The sequence below is a fragment of the Condylura cristata genome, unplaced genomic scaffold, assembly GCF_000260355.1.
Source record: "Condylura cristata isolate star-nosed mole 26May11 unplaced genomic scaffold, ConCri1.0 scaffold00021, whole genome shotgun sequence".
In the NCBI taxonomy this organism is placed as follows: Eukaryota; Metazoa; Chordata; class Mammalia; order Eulipotyphla; family Talpidae; genus Condylura; species Condylura cristata.
The window spans coordinates 21,854,341-21,873,775 of record NW_004567122.1 but is presented as its reverse complement, the minus strand read 5'-3'; the positions used below and the strand labels follow the sequence as shown (position 1 = coordinate 21,873,775).

The following is a 19,435-nucleotide window of genomic DNA, read 5'->3' as shown; positions in this document are numbered from 1 at the left end:
AGTATGAGTCCAATCCCCAGCCCCGGAGGTGATCCACATGGCCAGCATACCTCTCCTGACCAGCCCGCTGCTCCCCTTAGCAGTGTACTTCATCAGTCGGCCTGTTCTGCTCCCCACTCTGTCTCTGGTGAATCCTTTTACTGCCCCTACAACTCTGGCCTGTACCCCAGTTCCATATATATAAATAAATATTTTTAGAAAATAATAATCAGAATCCCATAGACTGGTGGGGAACAGGAAATTGTGTGTATAACAAAAGATTGGCAGTTGGAATATATAAAGAACTCAATCATAGTGCCCAACTGGCAATCAGCCTGTCCCCCCACAATCCCATACACACACACCTCACATCTATAGTCTCACCTCATTCTAGAAACCAAATCCTCTTGTACTTTTAGATCTATTGGTAATAATAATGCCTTCCTGCAAATGGCTTTATTTGTAACTCTTAAGTATTCTCAACACTAAACTTGTGAATAAAACCATTTGAGTATTCCATCTCTTTCCTGCTGTAACCATGATCACTGCATCCATGACAGGAATATAGGGAAAAGCAACAATAGTATCAGATTATTTCAATTGGAAAACGAAATTCTTAAGACCAAGTAGTAACAGGGCAAAAAAAAACTTCAAAGGCAAATTATTTGGATATTTCCCTAATGATATGTATGAATGGTTATGAAATGGCATATGAACAATGTCTAGCTAGGACTTCCAATACAATGTTCAATAAATAATGGTGAAAATAAACATCTTTTACCAGATCTTAAAAAAATTTTAAACTGTATCACTGAGTAAGACTTTAGCAGTGATCTGTCAGATATGGCCTTTATGCTGAGGAGGGCTGCTTCTGCCTGTGTTCTTTTAAGAGTTCATATCATAAAATGAATGTGTAATATTGTCAATGTTTTACCTGCATCTACTACATGACCATATGATGTTTATCTTTCCTTTTGACAATGTGATGAAACACATTGATCTGTGGACGCTGAACCATCCCTGCATCCCTGGAATAAATTCCATGTGCTTCTCATGTATGATCCTTTTAATGTATGCTGAATTGGTTTACTAAGATTTTATGGGTAATTTTATATGGTCATTTATATGTTCATCAGAGATATTCATCTATAGTTTTCTTTCTTGTGTGTGATATCCATGTCTGCTTATAGTATCAGAGTAATGTTGGCCTTATAAAATGTATTTGGAAGTATTTTCTCATACTCAATTTTTGGAAGCATTTGAAAAGAATAGAGATTAGTTTGTCTGAAGGCTTGGTAGAACTTACTAGTTAAAAAGCATGTTCCTCGTTTTTTGGTATGGGGGAGACTTAATTACTGCTTGAACTTCCTGCTTGTAATTGCTTTTTCCAGGTTTTCTATTTCTGATTTAATCTCAGGAGGTTGTATGCTTTTAAGAATAGTATAACAATCAGACAAGACAAAAATATAAAAGGAATCTAAGTTGGAAAATAAATAAAACTACTACTATTTGCAGATGACGTGATTATACACATAGAAAATGCTAAAGATGCCACTAAAAGCTAAATATAAACAATAAATTACTTCAGTCAACTGGACAGTTACAATAGCAATAGACAAAAGTCATTAGTACTACTATACACAATGAATTTCAACATAAAGGCATCAAGAAAACAATCCTATATATAATAAAGAGAATAAACAAATTAGGTGAAAGACCTATACAATGGAAACTATAAGATATTGTTAAAAGAAACAGAAGACACAAACATTGAAAGATATTTCTTGCTCAGAGATTTGAAACGTTAACTTTGTTAAAATGGCTCTTATGCAAAGCAACATACTGATTCAATGCAACTCCTACTAAACTTTCCATGCATTCTTCAAAGAAAAAAAAAATAGAGCAAGCATTACTGAAATTTATTTGGAACCAAAAGGACCCTGATTATCCAAAGTAATTCTGACCAAAAAAAAAAAAAAAAAAAGAATACTAGTGGTATCATACTCCCAAGACTTCAAACTATACTACAAGTTACTGTGATCAAAAAACTATAGTACTGCAATAAAAATAACAGACTGAAGTAACAGAACTGAGGGTCTGGAACTAAAGGCACTATTATAGAGGCAGTTACAGGGCCAAAGAGTATGTAGTGGGAAAAATAAAGTCTTGTCAACAAATAGTGTTGGATTGCCACATGCAAGAGAATGAAGCAAGACCACTATCTCACACCATGCACAAAAATAAACATAAAATGGACTTGGATAAAGACTAGAAACCATAAATTACATGCATGGAAACAAAGGGAAACATTCAACACTGGCGTCAAGCACGTTCTTGGGGTGTCATGGACTACCAATGCCAAGGGAAATAAAAGCAACAATAAATGGGTCTTTGTCAGAATAAAAGGCTTTTGCTCAGCAAGTCAAGCTGTCATTGAAATGAAAAGATAATGTACTGAATGGGAGAAAATAGTTTTATGCCATATATACGACAAGGGGCTGAAATAGATGATCAACAAAAAGACTAAACAATTTAACAAAGAAAACAAGTAACCCAATCAACAAATGGGCAGCAGAGCAAAACTGACACATCTCCAAAGACCTACAGATGGTCAAAAGGCACATGAAAGAATGCTCATCATCACTTGTCATCAGAGAAATACAAATTAAAACCAGAACGATATAGTATCTCACACCTGTTGAATGCCCTTTCTCAGAAAATGTTGAGGGATGTTGAGGTTCAAAAGAAAAGGAAACACATGTACACTTGGTGGAAATGTAGATTAGGCCAATCCTTGTAAAAAAACACTATGGAGGTTTCTGACCATTTTAAAAATAATTGCCATATGATATAGTAGTTCCACTCATAGGTATTTGCTAAAGAATGCAAACAGTAATTTAAAGGAATGCATGAATTCCTATGTTAAGTGCAGCAATATTTACAATGGCAAATTTATGAAAATAACCCAAGTGTCCAGAGACAGAAGAGTGAATTTAAGAAATGTGGCATACATATACACAATGGAAACTACTCATAATGTAAAAATAGGATGAAATCTTACCCTTTGCTACCACATTGGTAGAAGTAGAGGGGATTAGGCTAAGTGAAATATGTCAGAAGGAGAAAGACAACCACAGGGTGGTTTCATTGATTTTTATGTTGAATATAGAGTACCAAACAAACAAAAAGGAATGGACAAAATGAAAACCTTAGAAAAATGACTACAGAATTCATGGAGAGGGGCAGGAGGCTATACAGTGGGATGGGGTAAGGGGTCTAATTGGACTGTGGTAGATGACCATGGGCACCATTAAAGTTGCATGTGGTGTAGTAACATTCATATGGAGAGCTGTGAAGCTGTACCACTCTTATCAGTCATACATAGTGTTTTAAATCAATGTCACTGAAACAACAAAAACTAATAAAAGGGCCCTCCCTGGTGGTGCAGCGGGTTAAAGCACAGCACTAAGAAGCTTAAGCCACTTCAGCATGAGTTCGATTCCCGCCTACCCTGGAGGAGATCCACATGGCGAGGCAGACCTCTCCTGACCTGCCCGCTGCTCCCCTCAGCAGTGTACTTCATTGATTTGCCTGTTCTGCTGCCCACTCTGTCTCTGGTGAATCCTCTCACCCTCTACATCTCTGGCCTGTACCCCAGTTCTATACGAATAAATAAATAAATCCTAGTGACTAAGGAAATGCAAATTAAAACTAGCACTGCATAGCACAAAATGTGGAAACAATCAAATGCCTACTGGAACTGATGAACAGAAAAACTGAATGTATAGATATATCGATATCTAAAATGTCTTATATCTACATACATACATACATACAATATGCATATGAAACTTGATGTTTAGATATAGATTTATATATGACACATCTATATATGTTATATATCTAAGTATTCCTATGTTTATATAAATTGTGTTATATCTAAACAGCAGTTTATTATTCAGCGAAAAAAAAAAAAATTCACAGAAACAGAAAGACCATCAGTAATTGCCTGGAGGTGGAAGTGGAACAGAGTAGCTACAAATGACTATAAAGAAGTCTTTGGAGTGATGGAAAAGTTCTAAAGTTGGATTGTGGTGATAGTTGCACATTCCGTAAATGTACAAAAATCACTTAATTACACATTTGGGTGAATTTATAGTATGTAAGTCATACCAGAAAAAAAAAATAAAGCATTTACTATGTCCTTTTTAATATGTTGTATCTTAAATAAGACTTACCCAACCACAAAATCAACTTGACCATGAATGTAGCTTACTGATGAAAAAAATAATCAGGTTGTAATTTGAAAACTATCTATGTAGGAACTTTAACCTTAAAATATTGATTCAGTACTTTCTAAAGCATTACAAAAGAGAACTGACCTATTTTAAACTGAAATAACTATAACTGGAGCTCAATAAACAAACAGGAACTATCCATGTTAGTAGACAAAATGATTTATAAAAAGACACAATGAGGCCCTCCCTGGTGGCACAGCGGGTTAAAGCACAGCACAGAGAAGCTTAAGCCACTTCCACATGAGTTAGATTCCAGCCTGCCCTGGAGGAGATCCATATGGCAAGGCAGACCTCTCCTGACCCGCCCACTGCTCCCCTCAGCAGTGTACTTAATGGATCTGCCTGTTCTGTTCCTCACTCTGTCTCTGGTGAAGCCTCTCGCCACCCCTGAGCCTCTGGCCTGTACCCCAGTTCTGTATGCATAAATCATAAAAAAAAAGACACAATGAAACACTCAAATATTCAATTTTGTCAATTATTACTATTTATATTGTATTATTACTATTTATAATAAAAGACTCTGATTTTCTATTTTATTGCAATCAAACTTAGAAATTCTATTCCCTTTACCTGCAAGCACAAAACCAGTGGCAGACTTAACAAGGCTGTGCTAATTATACAAAGTTCCTCTGTCAACAAGTGAACTGCCTAGTTATGAAATGGCCATGCTATTTACTGGTTATATAATACTTTTATAGTGGAAATGTATCTATCACATTTTTGTTGCTAATATATTCATACAAATTAAAATTATAGCGGAGATGTACCAATAAAATTATCTGCCTGACTACTCCCCTTAGCATATTAATATTTCTGACTGCTGAATCTAATAAACTTCAAAATTTATTTTGTAGAAGAACTTCGATGTAGGCCAGAGGTATGGGGTGAGATGATTCATTAGAGACAGAGTGGGGAGCAGAAAAGGTAGATCTACTGAAATACACTGTTAAAGGGAACAGTAGGCAAGACAGGAGAAGTCTGCTGCACCATATATGGTTTAGCTCCTGGCCAAGACTGAACTCAGGCCTACAGGTGACACCATGAGACTTTACCCCTAGGCAACCAGAGGCCCTAACTCTATTTTTAAGTTTTACAGGATTGCTGTCATCTAAATTTTTAGAGCATAAATAAGTGGATAACTTGTTACTTTATTTCAGCCACATAAGAGTTTATAGTTAATTCATCTCCAGTCGAACCACACTGCACTGCCATACCAGTTTAGCATCTTTCATGAAGGGTATGATCATTTTTGTTTTTTTTTAATTTATTTATTTATGCAAGCAAGAGCTGGGGTGCTGACCAGAGGTGTGGGGAGTGAGAGACAGAGTGAGGAGCAGGACAGGCAGACTGCCTGAAATACACTACTGAGGAGAGCAGCAGCATGTAAGACAGGAGAGGTCTGCTGCACCATGTAGGCATCAGCTCCCCAGCCAAAGATCATACTCATGGTGCAGTGGCCAAAAGCCTGAGAGTGCTGGAACTTAAGCCCCTTGTGCCCCCAGGGAGGTCCCCACAGGGTATAATTTTCTCCCAATTTTCTAATATTCCTCTATAACATGCCCAGGTTTTTATCCATAGCTGAACCCATTTAAATGTAAAGGCATGTTTCTTCTTTACTTCCTGATGAATTTTATTTTAGTAACTGTTATGAAACCGTTGATTTTGTCTCCTTTGTGCTACTTATAAAGTTGTAGATGACAGTTTGAAATAATTTATCTCTCCTAACTTCTGTATTCTTGAAGGGAAAAGTAAGTTTCAACTTTCGTGTACTTTTCACCTAAAGAGTAGGATTACATTTACACTTGCATCAAGGCCCTGTTATAATAGCTCCCAACTAGCTCATGTTGGCAACCTGTTATAATTTTAACTCTAAAATCCTTTCTTACAAAATGGTATCTGAGTGGGCTTATAGGAAAATTAAAGGTGAAGTGAGAAGATATCCAGGTTTGCTATAATTGGAGTTTAAAAAAAAAAAAAGAATTGAGATCCATTCAAGATGTCTTAGGTATGAAGCTTGTGGATTTAAGTCCAGTCATGAAGGATCCTGAACACTGACAGTTTTCAGACCCATAAGGTGGCTGTTCTCAAAGTTTGGCTTGCCCAAGTGAGTTTTGTTTAAATGTATTTCGTAGGTTTAGGGCTCAATCTGGAATTCCAATTCTAAATGTAAGTCCCCAAATCCTCTGCCTACCCTCATACCCACCATTTTAATACAGGTGTCTACAAACTGGACTTGAAACAAACATAGCCACAGTAAGAGCACTAAGATGATCTGGGAACATACAGCCTTATGTGCTTAGGAGAGAAAAAAGTATGTTCAGATCTTATTTTTATAAATGGGTAACAGGAGAAAAGTAGAAGATATTTAATAATACCAAAATTAACCTAGGCTCATTGTCTCCAGTCCCTGATCTTCTGAATTAAGGTCACCAACCAGTTAATTTATTGCAAAGTAATACACATTAAGTATGAAACAAAGTTTTTCTTGCTGATACTGAGTGGCAAATCATAAGCCGCCCAGTATCTAAAGGCCTTCCCCACTACTACCATGCAGTCCTGTGCAAGTTTCTGGGAACAGCAGAATGGCTCAGTTCCCATTTTCTCACTTCTTTCAGTCTAGTGCTTGGTACTGGAATAAAGATGAGATGGAGATGAGATAATGTGCTCAGTATGGCTGTATCCTAAAGGCACTGTTCACCAAAGTATGGGCCTCACTTGTTGAAGGAATCTTAAAACTTCCTTCTAGGAAATCCTGCAAATCATAATCCAAAAGAGCTTACTGGTTCCCTCATGGCCTCAAAGCATGTCAGGATCACTTCCCTAACATATTTCCCAACTCTCAGAAACCTGGAACTCTGATTATTCTTTATTTTGTAAACACAAACCATAAACCATCTGGGGAGAAGTGTAACTGCAGTCAAGCAGAAACATTCAATTGCACATGAGCTCAAGAAAAATGTGCTTTCTGTGCTGCATAAAAATATAACTGAGCACTCCTATAAAGAATTTCCTTATTTTAAAGAATATCACTCAACTAATAAACTGTAAATATATGTTTAGTATTGATAACAAATAATATCATTAAGTAAATAAATATTACTATAGAAGCAAAATTTTTTTTTTACAAAATTTGTCCCTGTCTAAATTTTTCAGCATGAGACAGAGGATACATGAGTAAGTTTCTTAACTTTCAATGTACAATGTCATTTAGTTCATTAGCATGATAATTCTTTTTATTAGACATCATTGTTATTTCCTTAAATGAGACAGAAGTGTCTGTATATAATCCCACTCTAAATATAGAGCTTTTTCTCAGGTCACACTGCCACCAGAACTGTGGTCATCCATATCATTCAAAATTTTATACAGGAAAATTATAGAATCTCTTGCACTTAAAAGTTAATAAGGAACCATGGAGAATTTACTGAATCAAGTAACTGTGATAAACAGAGACAGCAAGAGGTTGAAGCAAAAAAAAAAAAAGCTCTTTAGATTTCAAAATGCCTTGAAGCAAGAAGTGGAGGCAAAGAAAATTATCTCTAAGATTATAAGGTGCCTTGAAGCATGGAACTACCACTGTTATCTTTTGTTCTCTGGGCAGTCTCACAATGCAGAGGTGCATCTAGCCCACCAATCATAAATATCTTGAGTATGTGTTGCTTTCTTGAAAACAACTCTACGATGGATGCACAGGGTTATACATAAATCTTTGATTATGATTGTGATTATTCCTCTAAAATTGATAACTATGCAAAGAATTACTAAAAAGGGTGAACACAATTAACTTCAATGCACACCACAAAAAATGTGTACCAATTTAGTTCTCGTAATATGCAAGATCTTATAAGCATTCCCTAAGCATGCCTACTGGATATTACTAATCTGTATATTTTGCACATTATTATGGACTAGTAAAATATTTGAGAAAGTTTGCTTTTCATCGCTTACCAAGATACTGAGAAAAATGTGAATTTTTGGTATTTATCTGCTCTTTTCAGAATATACACCTCTATACTATGATGAATGCTCAGAGTTATATATAACTAATGTTAGATATACTAGAACACTAACTACAAAGTTTATCTGTGGGTGTTAAGGTTACAGATGTTTTTACCTACTGCTGAAGCTTCTCTACACTAACAATTATCTTTTTAAAATACTAAAAATGGGCCCTCCCTGGTGGCGCAAAAGGTTAAAGCACAGCACTAAGAAGTTAAAGCCACTTCAGCATGAGTTCGATCCCCGCCTGGGAGGCAGACCTCTCCTGACCTGCCCACTGCTCCCCTTAGCAGTGTACTTCATCGATCTGCCTGTTCTGCTCCCCACTCTGTGTCTGGTAAATCCTCTCTCTGCCCCTGTAGCTCTGGCCTGTACCACAGTTCCGTATGCATAAATTAATGTATCTGAACCCTGCAATCAGAAACAAAGACAGAAAGACTAAAAAAATTAACAAAAGGTATGAACACAGAGTTGGCAGGAAAGGGAGAATACAAATACAGAAAAAAGATGCTTAGCCTCAGAAGTAATACCATAAGGTGAACTTCAAGCTACACCAAGATAACATTTTTCAACTATTAAATCTAATACACAAAATCACAAAAGATTGAAAATTGTTATAGCATCAATACTGGTAATAATCTGTGGAAAAAAATACTCTCATACTCTCCTAGTTTTAGAGTATAAAAGGCACCACTCTTAATGGGTATAATCAGGTCATGTCTCCCCAAGTTACCAATATACATTCTTTGACAGAGGTAGTCTATATAGGCAAAATGTTGTATCTATAGGGTACTAGATACATAGGATTCATACTAGATCCATAGATAGATACATACATACTAGATACTAGATACATAGGATTCATAAATAAACTTATTCATGTATCCACTGCATTTATAGCAACACCAAACTCATGATGTAGATTATGGCGTATGCTCAGGCAAAAAGGTTATCTATCAAAGAAGAAAGGGGAATCTCTTTATGCTTTCATATGAAAATTCTCATGTATTACATGTATGCATTATATGTGTGCCCATATGTATTATATATGTACACATGTGTGTTGTAGACACATGCATTATATGTGGATATTTGTTTTGGCATCAACTATCTTTGGATGATACACTAGAGACTAACACCCCTGGTTATCTCTAGGAAAGAATACTAAGTATGAAGTGGTAAAGAGGTGCTGAAGATACATATTACACTGTATAGTTTTTACAAGTTCTGTGTGATAGTTTGTTCTTATAATTTTGAAAATGATTGTTTTATCTATAAGTGTAAATGATAGTTTAACTGAGCTCAGGATTCAAAATTATTTTTTCTCATAACTCCGAAGCTATCAGTTTCTATCCTCTCATATCTGGTATTACTGATTCTATCTCCACTGTCAACCTGATACTTATTATACAGTGGATAAACCTTTTTTTATTAAATGTATAAAATATTCTTTTTCATCTTTGATTTTTGAAGAGTCAGCCAAAGAGTGTCCAGATCTGATTCTGTGCTTATGCTGCTCTGAGCTTTACGGCTGTTCCTGCAACCTGAAGATAGGTGTCTTCCTTTATTTCTGACAGATTTGGTTCTGATTTAAAAATATATATGTATTAACAATCCTCTCACTTCTATCTAACATTAGATTGGTTAACATGATTGGTTCTATCAATCAATTCAACTGGAGTCACTGAATTAAGTAACACCCCTACATATCATCCAGAAAACACACATGCAGCACGTGGAATGCTCCAACTACAGATGCCTCCCCTCTCGCTGCAAGCAATTATTTCCAGTCAATTTGTATGTTTGCCAAGAGACAGCTCTGTTTCAATACATGCAGGCACACTTTGTAATAACAATTTAATCAAGCACTAAGTATTAAAGTCAGTAACATATGAGTGCAAAATAGGTTTGTGCTTGCATGAAAATTTCAGGAAAACTTGAGAGAGCAAAGTTGCAAAAAAAACAATTACTCTAATTTTATTTGGGATGAAAATTTGAAAACATTCAAAGTCTAGGATTGGGCCCTCCCTGGTGGCTCAATGGGTTATGGCGCTGCACTGCAAGCTAGCCACAGCCACTTCAGCAACATTTCCATCCCCATCCCCGGGGGTGACCCACATGGCACAGCAGACCTCTCCTGACCCGCCCACTGCTTCCCTCAGCAGTGCACTTCATTCATCTACCTGTTGTGCTCCCCACTCTGTCTCTGGTGAATCCTCTCACCCACCCTGCACTTCTGGCCTGCACTCTGGTTCTGTATGCTTAAATACATTTTTTAAAAAGAAAAATCCAGGATGCCACATATAAATGGCCTTGCATTTGTCTATCATCTTTCTTCCAAATACACAGACCACTACTGGAAATTGGTTCTGTTGCATGCTGATATAGATTCACTAGAACATTGGTTATCAGACATACACTTAAAGCAGTAGTATCTGGTTTCATATCCTAGCCTGGCTGAGGGAGGTATTCTTTTTGTAATTTAACTACAATCACTTTTAACTACATGAACGTGCAGCTTTAAGCTTCTACCTTTAGATGATTTTTGAAAAATTAATTCCTACTAGAACATGATGATTCATGATGCATGATGACTTGTTCCTACTTTACATCCATTGGTCTTTTATATTATGCTCCGGGATAATTTCTGGGTTTGATCTGCCAGGTCACAAATCTACTTTTCAGCACATCTACGCAGCTTTCAATTCACATGATCATACAATTTTTGTTCCTGAGCATCTCCTCAGATTTTGTTTGGATAAATGTTGCTCCTTGATTTTTTTGTTTGTTTTTTTTGTGAATACATCTTTACTCTCACTATTCTATTATTCTATTTACTTTATTGCTTCATTATTTACCAGAGTTTGCTGATTATCCTTTATAGTATTTGTTTTCATGAACATACGATATTCTTGAGAAACATGTTTTGGTTACCCTGCTCACCTATCTGTAATTTCCTCTCTAGTTACCTGTCTGTCCTCCAGGTGGGCCCTCCTATTGGGTGCAGTGAGCCAATAGTTCATCTTGTGACAGTGGAATTTCTCTATTGCTCTGTTGTCACCAACTCACCCCTGAGAACTGTGCCGCTGTGGCCCCTTTCTGTGCACGGTGTCCCTTTAACAGCATGCATATGGTATCTCTGGCGAAAGTCCCAATGTGCACAGATGTTTTCTAGGTCTGCGTTTTTCCCATTCCTCCAAACCAACTGTTGTCAGTCTTTCAGGAGATACTAAAAATGTCTTATCTTCTTACAGTATTCTCCCACAAAACATACTTAGTGTATCTTTGGTAGGGTATCTTTTCTTTCATTCCTAAGGTTAAGTTTGAAAGAAGAAAGTGAATACATGAGGGTAGACAAGAATCTCAGTTTCTTTTCAATGCTGATTCCAAATCTAACCCACTTCTCTGGTGACACATTCCCTTCCAGCCTTCATGCTGGTACTTGATAAACTGCTTTGGCCAAAGCAGATGCCCACCCCTAACACATGCATTTTTTATTGTTCAACACTTGCCAAAGCAGTAAATACCTGAATTTGAGTAATGAAGTAGAAAGAAAAAAAAATAAAGAATTTACAGTTAGCAGCAAACTCCCTATCAAAAATTGATCACAATGACTACTGTATAAAACTCTAAAATTTGAGGCAATAATATACTAGTTGAAATCTTTCTCATTCTGGAAAAATAAGTATTACTAATACTCATTTTAATAGTTTATCTTAAAGAGAACCAGAGGCAAGGTATGTACTGACTTAGTTCACCTTGTCCCATTGTTTGCACATGCTTTAAAAGAGAAATGAGGGTAACTTTGAACAAATAGAACTGCAGTGCTACTTTTTCCCCAAGTTTAGACCTCTTGTGGGAGTGGGGGAGGAATTGGCCATTCTCCTGTTACAGATACAGCCATCTTTTCCTTCACTCTCCACTCTGAGGGGCTTGTGGTTCTCTCTGACCCTAGACTCCAAAGTAAATAAAGGAGGATGTCTGTCAGCCTGGAAGCAAGGGAGAGGCAGGAGAAGGGCAGGGATTGCTTTCTCTATGGCCAGGACCTGCCAAAGGGTCTGAATATTTTTTCTAAATGCTGTACCTACTTTAAAATCTCACTTTTGATGTTTCAAAGGTGGCTTAAACTCAGTATATGTGTAACATCATCCATGACATTCTTTTCCAAACCCAGAAACATCTCCCCATGTTTCCTGTCAGTGATCCTATGCCTGTGGCCACATCTCAGCAACTGTCTTTCATGCTGTTTCAGCTATACTGGCCTGCCTGCCACTAATGGTTGTGCTCTTACATGAAATTTGTTTTGTGTATTTTAATTTTTAGAAGCTGTAACTTATAACCTAATGTGTGTTCAATTTAGTGCTTTTTATTGTTTCCTAAGATCTGGGTATGATACAGTGAGTTAAAAATGAAGCAATAAACAGTAATGCACCATTACAGTGTGGGGGGCATATATACAAGTATACATACTTGAGGTAGCTGTATTCCTACTCCCCACCCCCTCACAACTGAGACTAGCAAACAAGGTGGGGAATTTCCTTGCCACATACCAAGGCTTTTTCATCTTCATTTGTATTCTCCTCATCTACACAGTGTCTTATTCATAGCGAATGGTTCAACAAATATTTCACTGGATAACACTATCATATTTATGTGTCTTTTAGGTCTAACATATGGTGCAAGTAAAATTACTTCCCAATATTAGAGAATGCTAAGGGGAAACAGTAACAGTACTTCATATAGCTACTGTCACATATACACATACAATCTGTGTGTTTATAAATATGGGGGAAAGAAATAAGTTGAAGAGGCCTCACTTGACCTTATATACAAAATCTCCACTCTAGAATTTTGTATATGAAATATGAAGAATGAGTTGGCTAATCTTGCAAATGCTCATCACTTTGCAATAGTGGAGAACTGATGATCAATTTCTTTTGCTAGAGACTTTGGGACCCATTCAAATATATAACAGCCCCAAAGGCATGGAGGAGTTCAGTCACCAGAAGGCATACCTAACCACTGAGAAACGAAGTGGTTATATATATCACTTAGTGATATATTCTAAGTGATGATCTGAAAACTTTACTAGCTGCAAAGAACAAAACTGTTGCCAACCTAAAGCAGCTGCATTTAGAAATAATTAAATCGCAGGTAAACTCATGATTCTTCATACTAGAATCACCCAATACCAAGATTCTAGAAATACAGAGGAACAAGAATGCAGTTCTGTGATAATCAGCAGTCAGACAGTAATGCCCATACTCTAGCAGACAGGCTTCTGAGACCTGATCTCACCAGAAATCTTCCCTTACTGCATCTTCCAGTTCCACCACAGAAGACTTTATTTTCATTCCCTCCTTCACATCTCCACTCACTCTCTTCCCTCTATGTAAAAATACTCTTCACCTTTTCAATAGCTTGAGAAAGCTTCCCCATGCTTCAAAGTCCAATTAAATTAGACAGTTAAGCTAGACTGCTTTGAGAAGTCTTCCTTGACTCCCCTAATTGGACTTTACCTTGAACGGATCATTTGACTCATTATGCTGGTATGTCACTGTTTCATGACTAATGGTATCATATCTGCTTGTGTATGATGCCCTTCTATCTGTGAGCCCCTAAAAGCCGGGGCATTTAATGCTTTATGCAGGACCTATTGGCCATTTGATATCTAAAAGACTTAATTCTATTATCCAATTTTAAAATTAAATCATCCAATTCTCTCTACTTATGAAAATTGAAGCCCAGAGAAGTAAGGCATTTGTCAATCATCAGGGAAAAAGCCAATGTCAGAGCTCAGATAACAAATCATGCCCTCTTTCCTAATCCACCCTCATAAAGGAAAAGGACTGGCATGGTAAAATGTCTGGAGTAACAAACCCACCCTTCTTGGCTATCTGCCTAACTTTTGCTCAGTCTGACTGCTACACTGTACTGCTGGCAATGTCAGTTTTCCTCAACAACAAAGACTTCCCAGTTCAGAGCATATACATATGTGGCAAATAGGAAAAGTGAGAATAAGTTCAACATGATAAACAGGGAGGTATGTGAAACTCCTATTCACTCTATGAAAAACCTACTCATGATTCTAACTTTGCTCCCTTAAGTATGGAGAGAAGGCAAAGCTCATTTGGAAAATCTGACCCAAAGTCTACATTTCAGCACAGTGAAACGCTTTATCCCCTATTGCTTCTACCACACCAGGAACTTTCTATATGTAATTAGTTAATCCCCTGGCCAAAAACTAGTGGACAATGAAATCCCCACAAAAATTTTCCCCCAGTGAAGTGTTTAAATATCAGTTCCACAGAAAACATTTTTAAAAGCTTTCATGTAATTTTTCCATGCCAAATTTTTTTTCACTCAGGGCTAAATATGTCCATATTTGAATATTCATCATAATAAGCATCTGGTTAAATATAGCCCTGTCCAGCATTTTACATCATTTGACTATGGGACCTGAGAAAGAAATAGGTAAAATTTTCCAGTTTTATTTTGATTGGCTTTTTAACCATTTTTTCCCCATTTAATGGCTTTAGATTGCTTTGACTATGCTCATATTTTCTGCTGTGCATTGCTATTGGACTTTTCTACAGATAAGCAGGTTGCTTTGAGACAAGTGTATGAATTTCATGGAAGGTTCAGGACAAAAATGAAGCCACCAATCACAGTATATGTGAATTTTTCCTTAAATGTTCAGTAAAGGCCATGTGATGATGGCTAAGTAACAATGTGATGCCACTGAACTGTACAGCTAAGAGAGTCAAAATGGAAAATTTGATCTGATATACATTTTAACACACAATAAAGGCCCGCTTTTTGGAGGAAATGATTATCACAAACGCTGGGTCAAGAAGGGGGTACAAGCAAATGATGAACTCTATCATCGAGGCAGAGCACATAGTTTTTCTAATTCCAACAGACCTTTTAGCAAGGCTCTTACCTTGTAACTTTCCTCCACAAGGTTGAGAGAAGAAAAGGGACTATTGCCAAGTGAAATAGACAGCTGGGTAGGCAAGTGGTAAATCATGGACCCATCACCTTTTGAAAGCTGATGGGATTCTCATGTCATTCCTTAGTCAACAACTCCATCTTCCAGCTCACTCCTCAACCCTTAAATGGTGAACAGGTGTCCAGGGTGGTTGTGAGTGTGTTTCAATTCCAGACAGCTGTTAAAATGTAATTCCCTAGAGAACTGCTCTGACAACTTTGATGTAGGACGTTTAAAAAACATACATGATAACAGGTGAGGAACTGAGACTGTGGGGGCCAACACAGAGATTCAGCAGTGAGCAGACTGGTATCATCCAGTTTCCTAAAATATACTCGGTGTGGTGGGCTTATTTTGGAAAACGCTGTAGAAAAGAAAAAAGAACTAGTGGGAAGAAGTTGCAAGTTGACTAGTCCACATAAGTAAAAGAAACTCTGAATCACCTACAAAGATAAGGCTAGCTATGCTTGCAATTAGCCTTCCCTTTCACTGACTGCTCTGGAGTTGTGACATCATAGGAGAGCTGCCTGGGTGCAGTTCAGTGGGAGCACTTTGCAAGTGGAAGAGGTGCATGCACATCAGCTTGGTCTAAGGAGAAATGGAAGGAGGGAGAGATGAAGAACTTACCAGGCCACCTCCACAGGTGCTGAAAGAGGCCAGGGAACCAGGGTGCCCCAGAACCGCCCCGGTATAGAAGCAGGCTGTGTCTGGTGGCACCGGAGGACGCAAGACAGCTGCTGCCCGCGTGGGGCCAGGGCCCAGACTCGGCCACTGTTCTACTGCAAAGCCCTGTGCCAAGAAGCGGCCATCTCTCCTGAGTAGCAGGTATAGGTCCCTGGAGAAGGCTGGGATCCGCAGCAACACTTCATCGCCATCATGCTGGGCTTGCTGAGCCGGAGGTGGGGATGGGGGCGGCTGTGGGGACAGCAGTGGCGGCCACGAAGCTGGGGCACCGGGAGACAGGGCAGCAGCCCCACTGGATCCCCGAGGCAGCTCCTGAGATTCCAGTTCCTCATCCTCCTCCACCCCAGGAGGTGGGGGGGGCCGGGGCTGGGGCTCAGACTGGCCCTCTGAGGGCTCTTCCAGCGGCACGGGGGCCACAGAGCGCACCTCTCGAGAGCTGCCAGCAGCCTGCACCCTGCCGCCGGCAACACCACGCACCCAGTTCTGGTCCGCGCTGCCCCCACTGCCGCCTATAGTTGCTTCCACTGACTCCCGGCGCCAGAGTGCAGGAAACACGACTTCCCACTCCTCGTGTTCGGGGGTGAAATGCAGCCCTGCGGGCGGGGCAGACAGAAGTGCAGTGCTTAAAGTGTCAAGGTTCCAGTAAGCACAAGCATTTGCAGATTCTCACTGCATTAAGGATACCAGAAGCTTGCTTTAAGGAGATGGAGACCACCCGTCTAGCCCTGAAACTCTTGCAACCCCTGAAGCCTCGCGATCGGATTACAGACCCTAGCATTTTCAAAATAAAAGTACGATTATTGGGGGTGGAGGGAGGCAGGCGAAATGGGTCAGCAAAGTTTGGTGACAGCACTTAACTACTGCAAGGAAAACTAGAGCAAACACTTTCACACAATTGAGGTATTTTCGTAAGGGTATGTCTGAGTAAAACATCGTTATCAATTGGTGCATTTCTCAATTTTCCTCCAGGTGCTTTAAACATCTCTTTGCAAATATTACTAGTCACATTAGAGGAAAACAGATTATTTCACGACGTTTTAAACGAGGCGGGTAGAGGTGCGCTTGGCTTCTCTAAGCACGACCGGCTCACCCACACCAGCATGCTGGTTTGTACGGCTACCACTGAGCCCTGCTCACCATGCCCAGTCTACACCAATTCTGCCTACCCACGCGTTCTAGGTCTCTGCTGGGTAGCTGCAAAGCCGAAAGCCACGGAAGAACTTACCTGAAACGATCCCATTCGAAAATACTCCCAGCTGGTAAAAAAGGTAGCAGTAGCAGATGTGAGTCAGAGTCGGGCGCATCTTGCCGCCCTTCCCCAAAGTGTGCTCCCGCGGCCCCCAGCTCCTAGCTAGTCCTGCGCGCACCGCACCTCGTAGCGCGATCCACCCCGGCGCCACTGCTGCCTCCCGGAGCGCAAGGAAGCCGAACGGTGAGTTTGCCCAAGCCCTTTGTCTGCTATTGGGGGTAGGGGGGGAGTGGGGGGGTTCCTGTGTGACTCCTAGAGGCTGCCTGAGCACGGGCGGGGTAGAGTGGGGAGGAGGAGCGGGGGCAGGCAGCGCCCCCACAAAGCTCAGGTCCCGGGCGAATTAGGTGATGAGTCTATTTTCTGTGTTCTGGATGTTGTAGGAATTTCCCAGGCCAAGCAGGCTAGATCCAAAGCCCCACAGACAGACCACAATCAGCCTAGAGCCAGGAGGCTCAGGGAGGGCAGCGCTGCCTGAGGACAGGCGGGACTGCGCGCGGGCAGAGACTGGCTGGCTGCGCTGCCGTCCCAGCAACCTGGTGTGCCAAGCTCCTGCTCGCTCCTCCCAAGGGCTCGCAGGCAGCAGTATGGGAGGTAATTGGTGGGGACAGGCGGGGGTGGAAGGAGACACCATTCAGGAGGTGGAGTGTGGAGAAAAAAGATTCAAAAGGAACACAAAGAAAGGGGCCAAGGGATGCCCGCCAAGTGCGACTTTGAGGCACAAAGGTCCCAGAATAGCGCACACGTGCTCACACACCTAGTTGTGATGGGGTGGGGAGCCAAACTCCTTCACCTGACTTCCGATTGGCCATTCTAGGAGGGCGGATTTGCATCCTCATCCCGCCCCCTGTATCCCCCAGGCGGAGGTGCTTGCAGGTAGAAGTGCCGCCCCTTGCAATCCCACCCCCTAAATCTGCAGCTCCTTTTGTCCAGCTCTTCCCCATCTGCGCAGCATACAAAGCAAAACTTCGCCCAGACTTGAGCACAAAGCTGAGGCCTCATTTCCCAAAGAACTTTGGTTTGACTTCCCATCTTTGTCTCTGGGAGTTTTCTAAGCCTGGAAATAATGTAATTCGTCATGGAGTGTGCTTCAAAGGTTGCCAGGACATTGGACACCCTGACATTTCTGAGTCCCTATCCCACCTTATCTTTTCAGCTTCCACTTCATCAGTACTATCAATTTCCTACCCGTTCCCCGCTCCCGCCCCCCAACCCTGGCTAGCAGAAATGTGCACACACACCACCTATACCTCATGCACATTATTACTCACGGAGGCAACATTAGGAGGAACGACATTAAATATAGATGGCAAAGATGTCAGACCAGGTGAGAATATATTCCTTTTTGTACTTTTTTAATTGAAATATTGTATGTTTATTTTCTTACCTATATAAATATGAAATACCTGCTTCTGGGGAGGTGAAATTGACCTTATTTGCTTCTTTGCTTTCTTCTCTTCAGGGTACCTATTACTCTTTCTAAACCTCTCCCTTGGTTACATCAAGCCTTCCACATAGATAATTTACCTGACCTACCATTTGTATCTTTTGGAAAAGATCAGATACCTAGAAATGAGAGTTAATGCAACTTAGTTATTAAACAATTCCTGCACTGAGGTTTGTTCCCCCAAGTCCTTTGTTGTTTTACCTTCCATCCCTGGAGTCAAAGGTGACTACCATGCCTCTTACTGAGGCAGATGATCTTATTTCAAAGGAAAGCTTTTGTTTGAATAAGCCTGATCCTAGAATACTTTAGTTCACCAAAATTTAAAACAAACATGAAGACACTCTAGGTGTGTTTGTCAAGACTTTTCTGTCTCTAAATCTGTCTTGTGCACTTTCTACAACATGAGTAACTGAAATGTCGGTTTCTAGACTCTCAAGAAACATCTGGATTACTTAGAAGCCTACAGGCGCCTTCTTGTGAAACTCAATTATCAGAATGAAAACTAGGCAAAAGAATATATGCAGCTTATTTTTAAGAAATTTAGCCATTTAAAAGGGTGGAAGGATAGCTTCAATGACACACCTCCACTAAGACATGTGTACTAAGTAATTTTTTATTTAATTTTAACTGAAAAAAAATTTGAGTATAATTGAAGAAATGGACATTTTACTGTATGTTTTTACTGGAATCTATCTGTGATTCCTTAAGCTGGATCCTGTATGTTTAAATTAAGTATACTCATAAACAGAGGTTGGCTATGAAATTTCCACCGCTGTCCTTTATCTCCTCCT

At 39.7% G+C, this 19,435-nt stretch overlaps 1 protein-coding gene across 1 annotated transcript in view; it reads right to left on the bottom strand.

Annotated features, from left to right (window-relative positions):
• ADAMTS19 (ADAM metallopeptidase with thrombospondin type 1 motif, 19) overlaps window positions 1-17,255 on the bottom strand; it is a 197,011-nt gene extending 179,756 nt beyond the window's left edge. Inside the window, exons 1-2 of the mRNA XM_004686504.1 lie at window positions 17,177-17,255; window positions 15,895-16,544 (exon numbers count right to left, since the gene is read on the bottom strand). Of these exons, the coding sequence (XP_004686561.1) occupies window positions 15,895-16,544; window positions 17,177-17,255 (729 nt within the window). The remainder of the gene's footprint in view (window positions 1-15,894; window positions 16,545-17,176) is intronic.
• Between the last annotated feature and the right edge of the window lie 2,180 nt (window positions 17,256-19,435).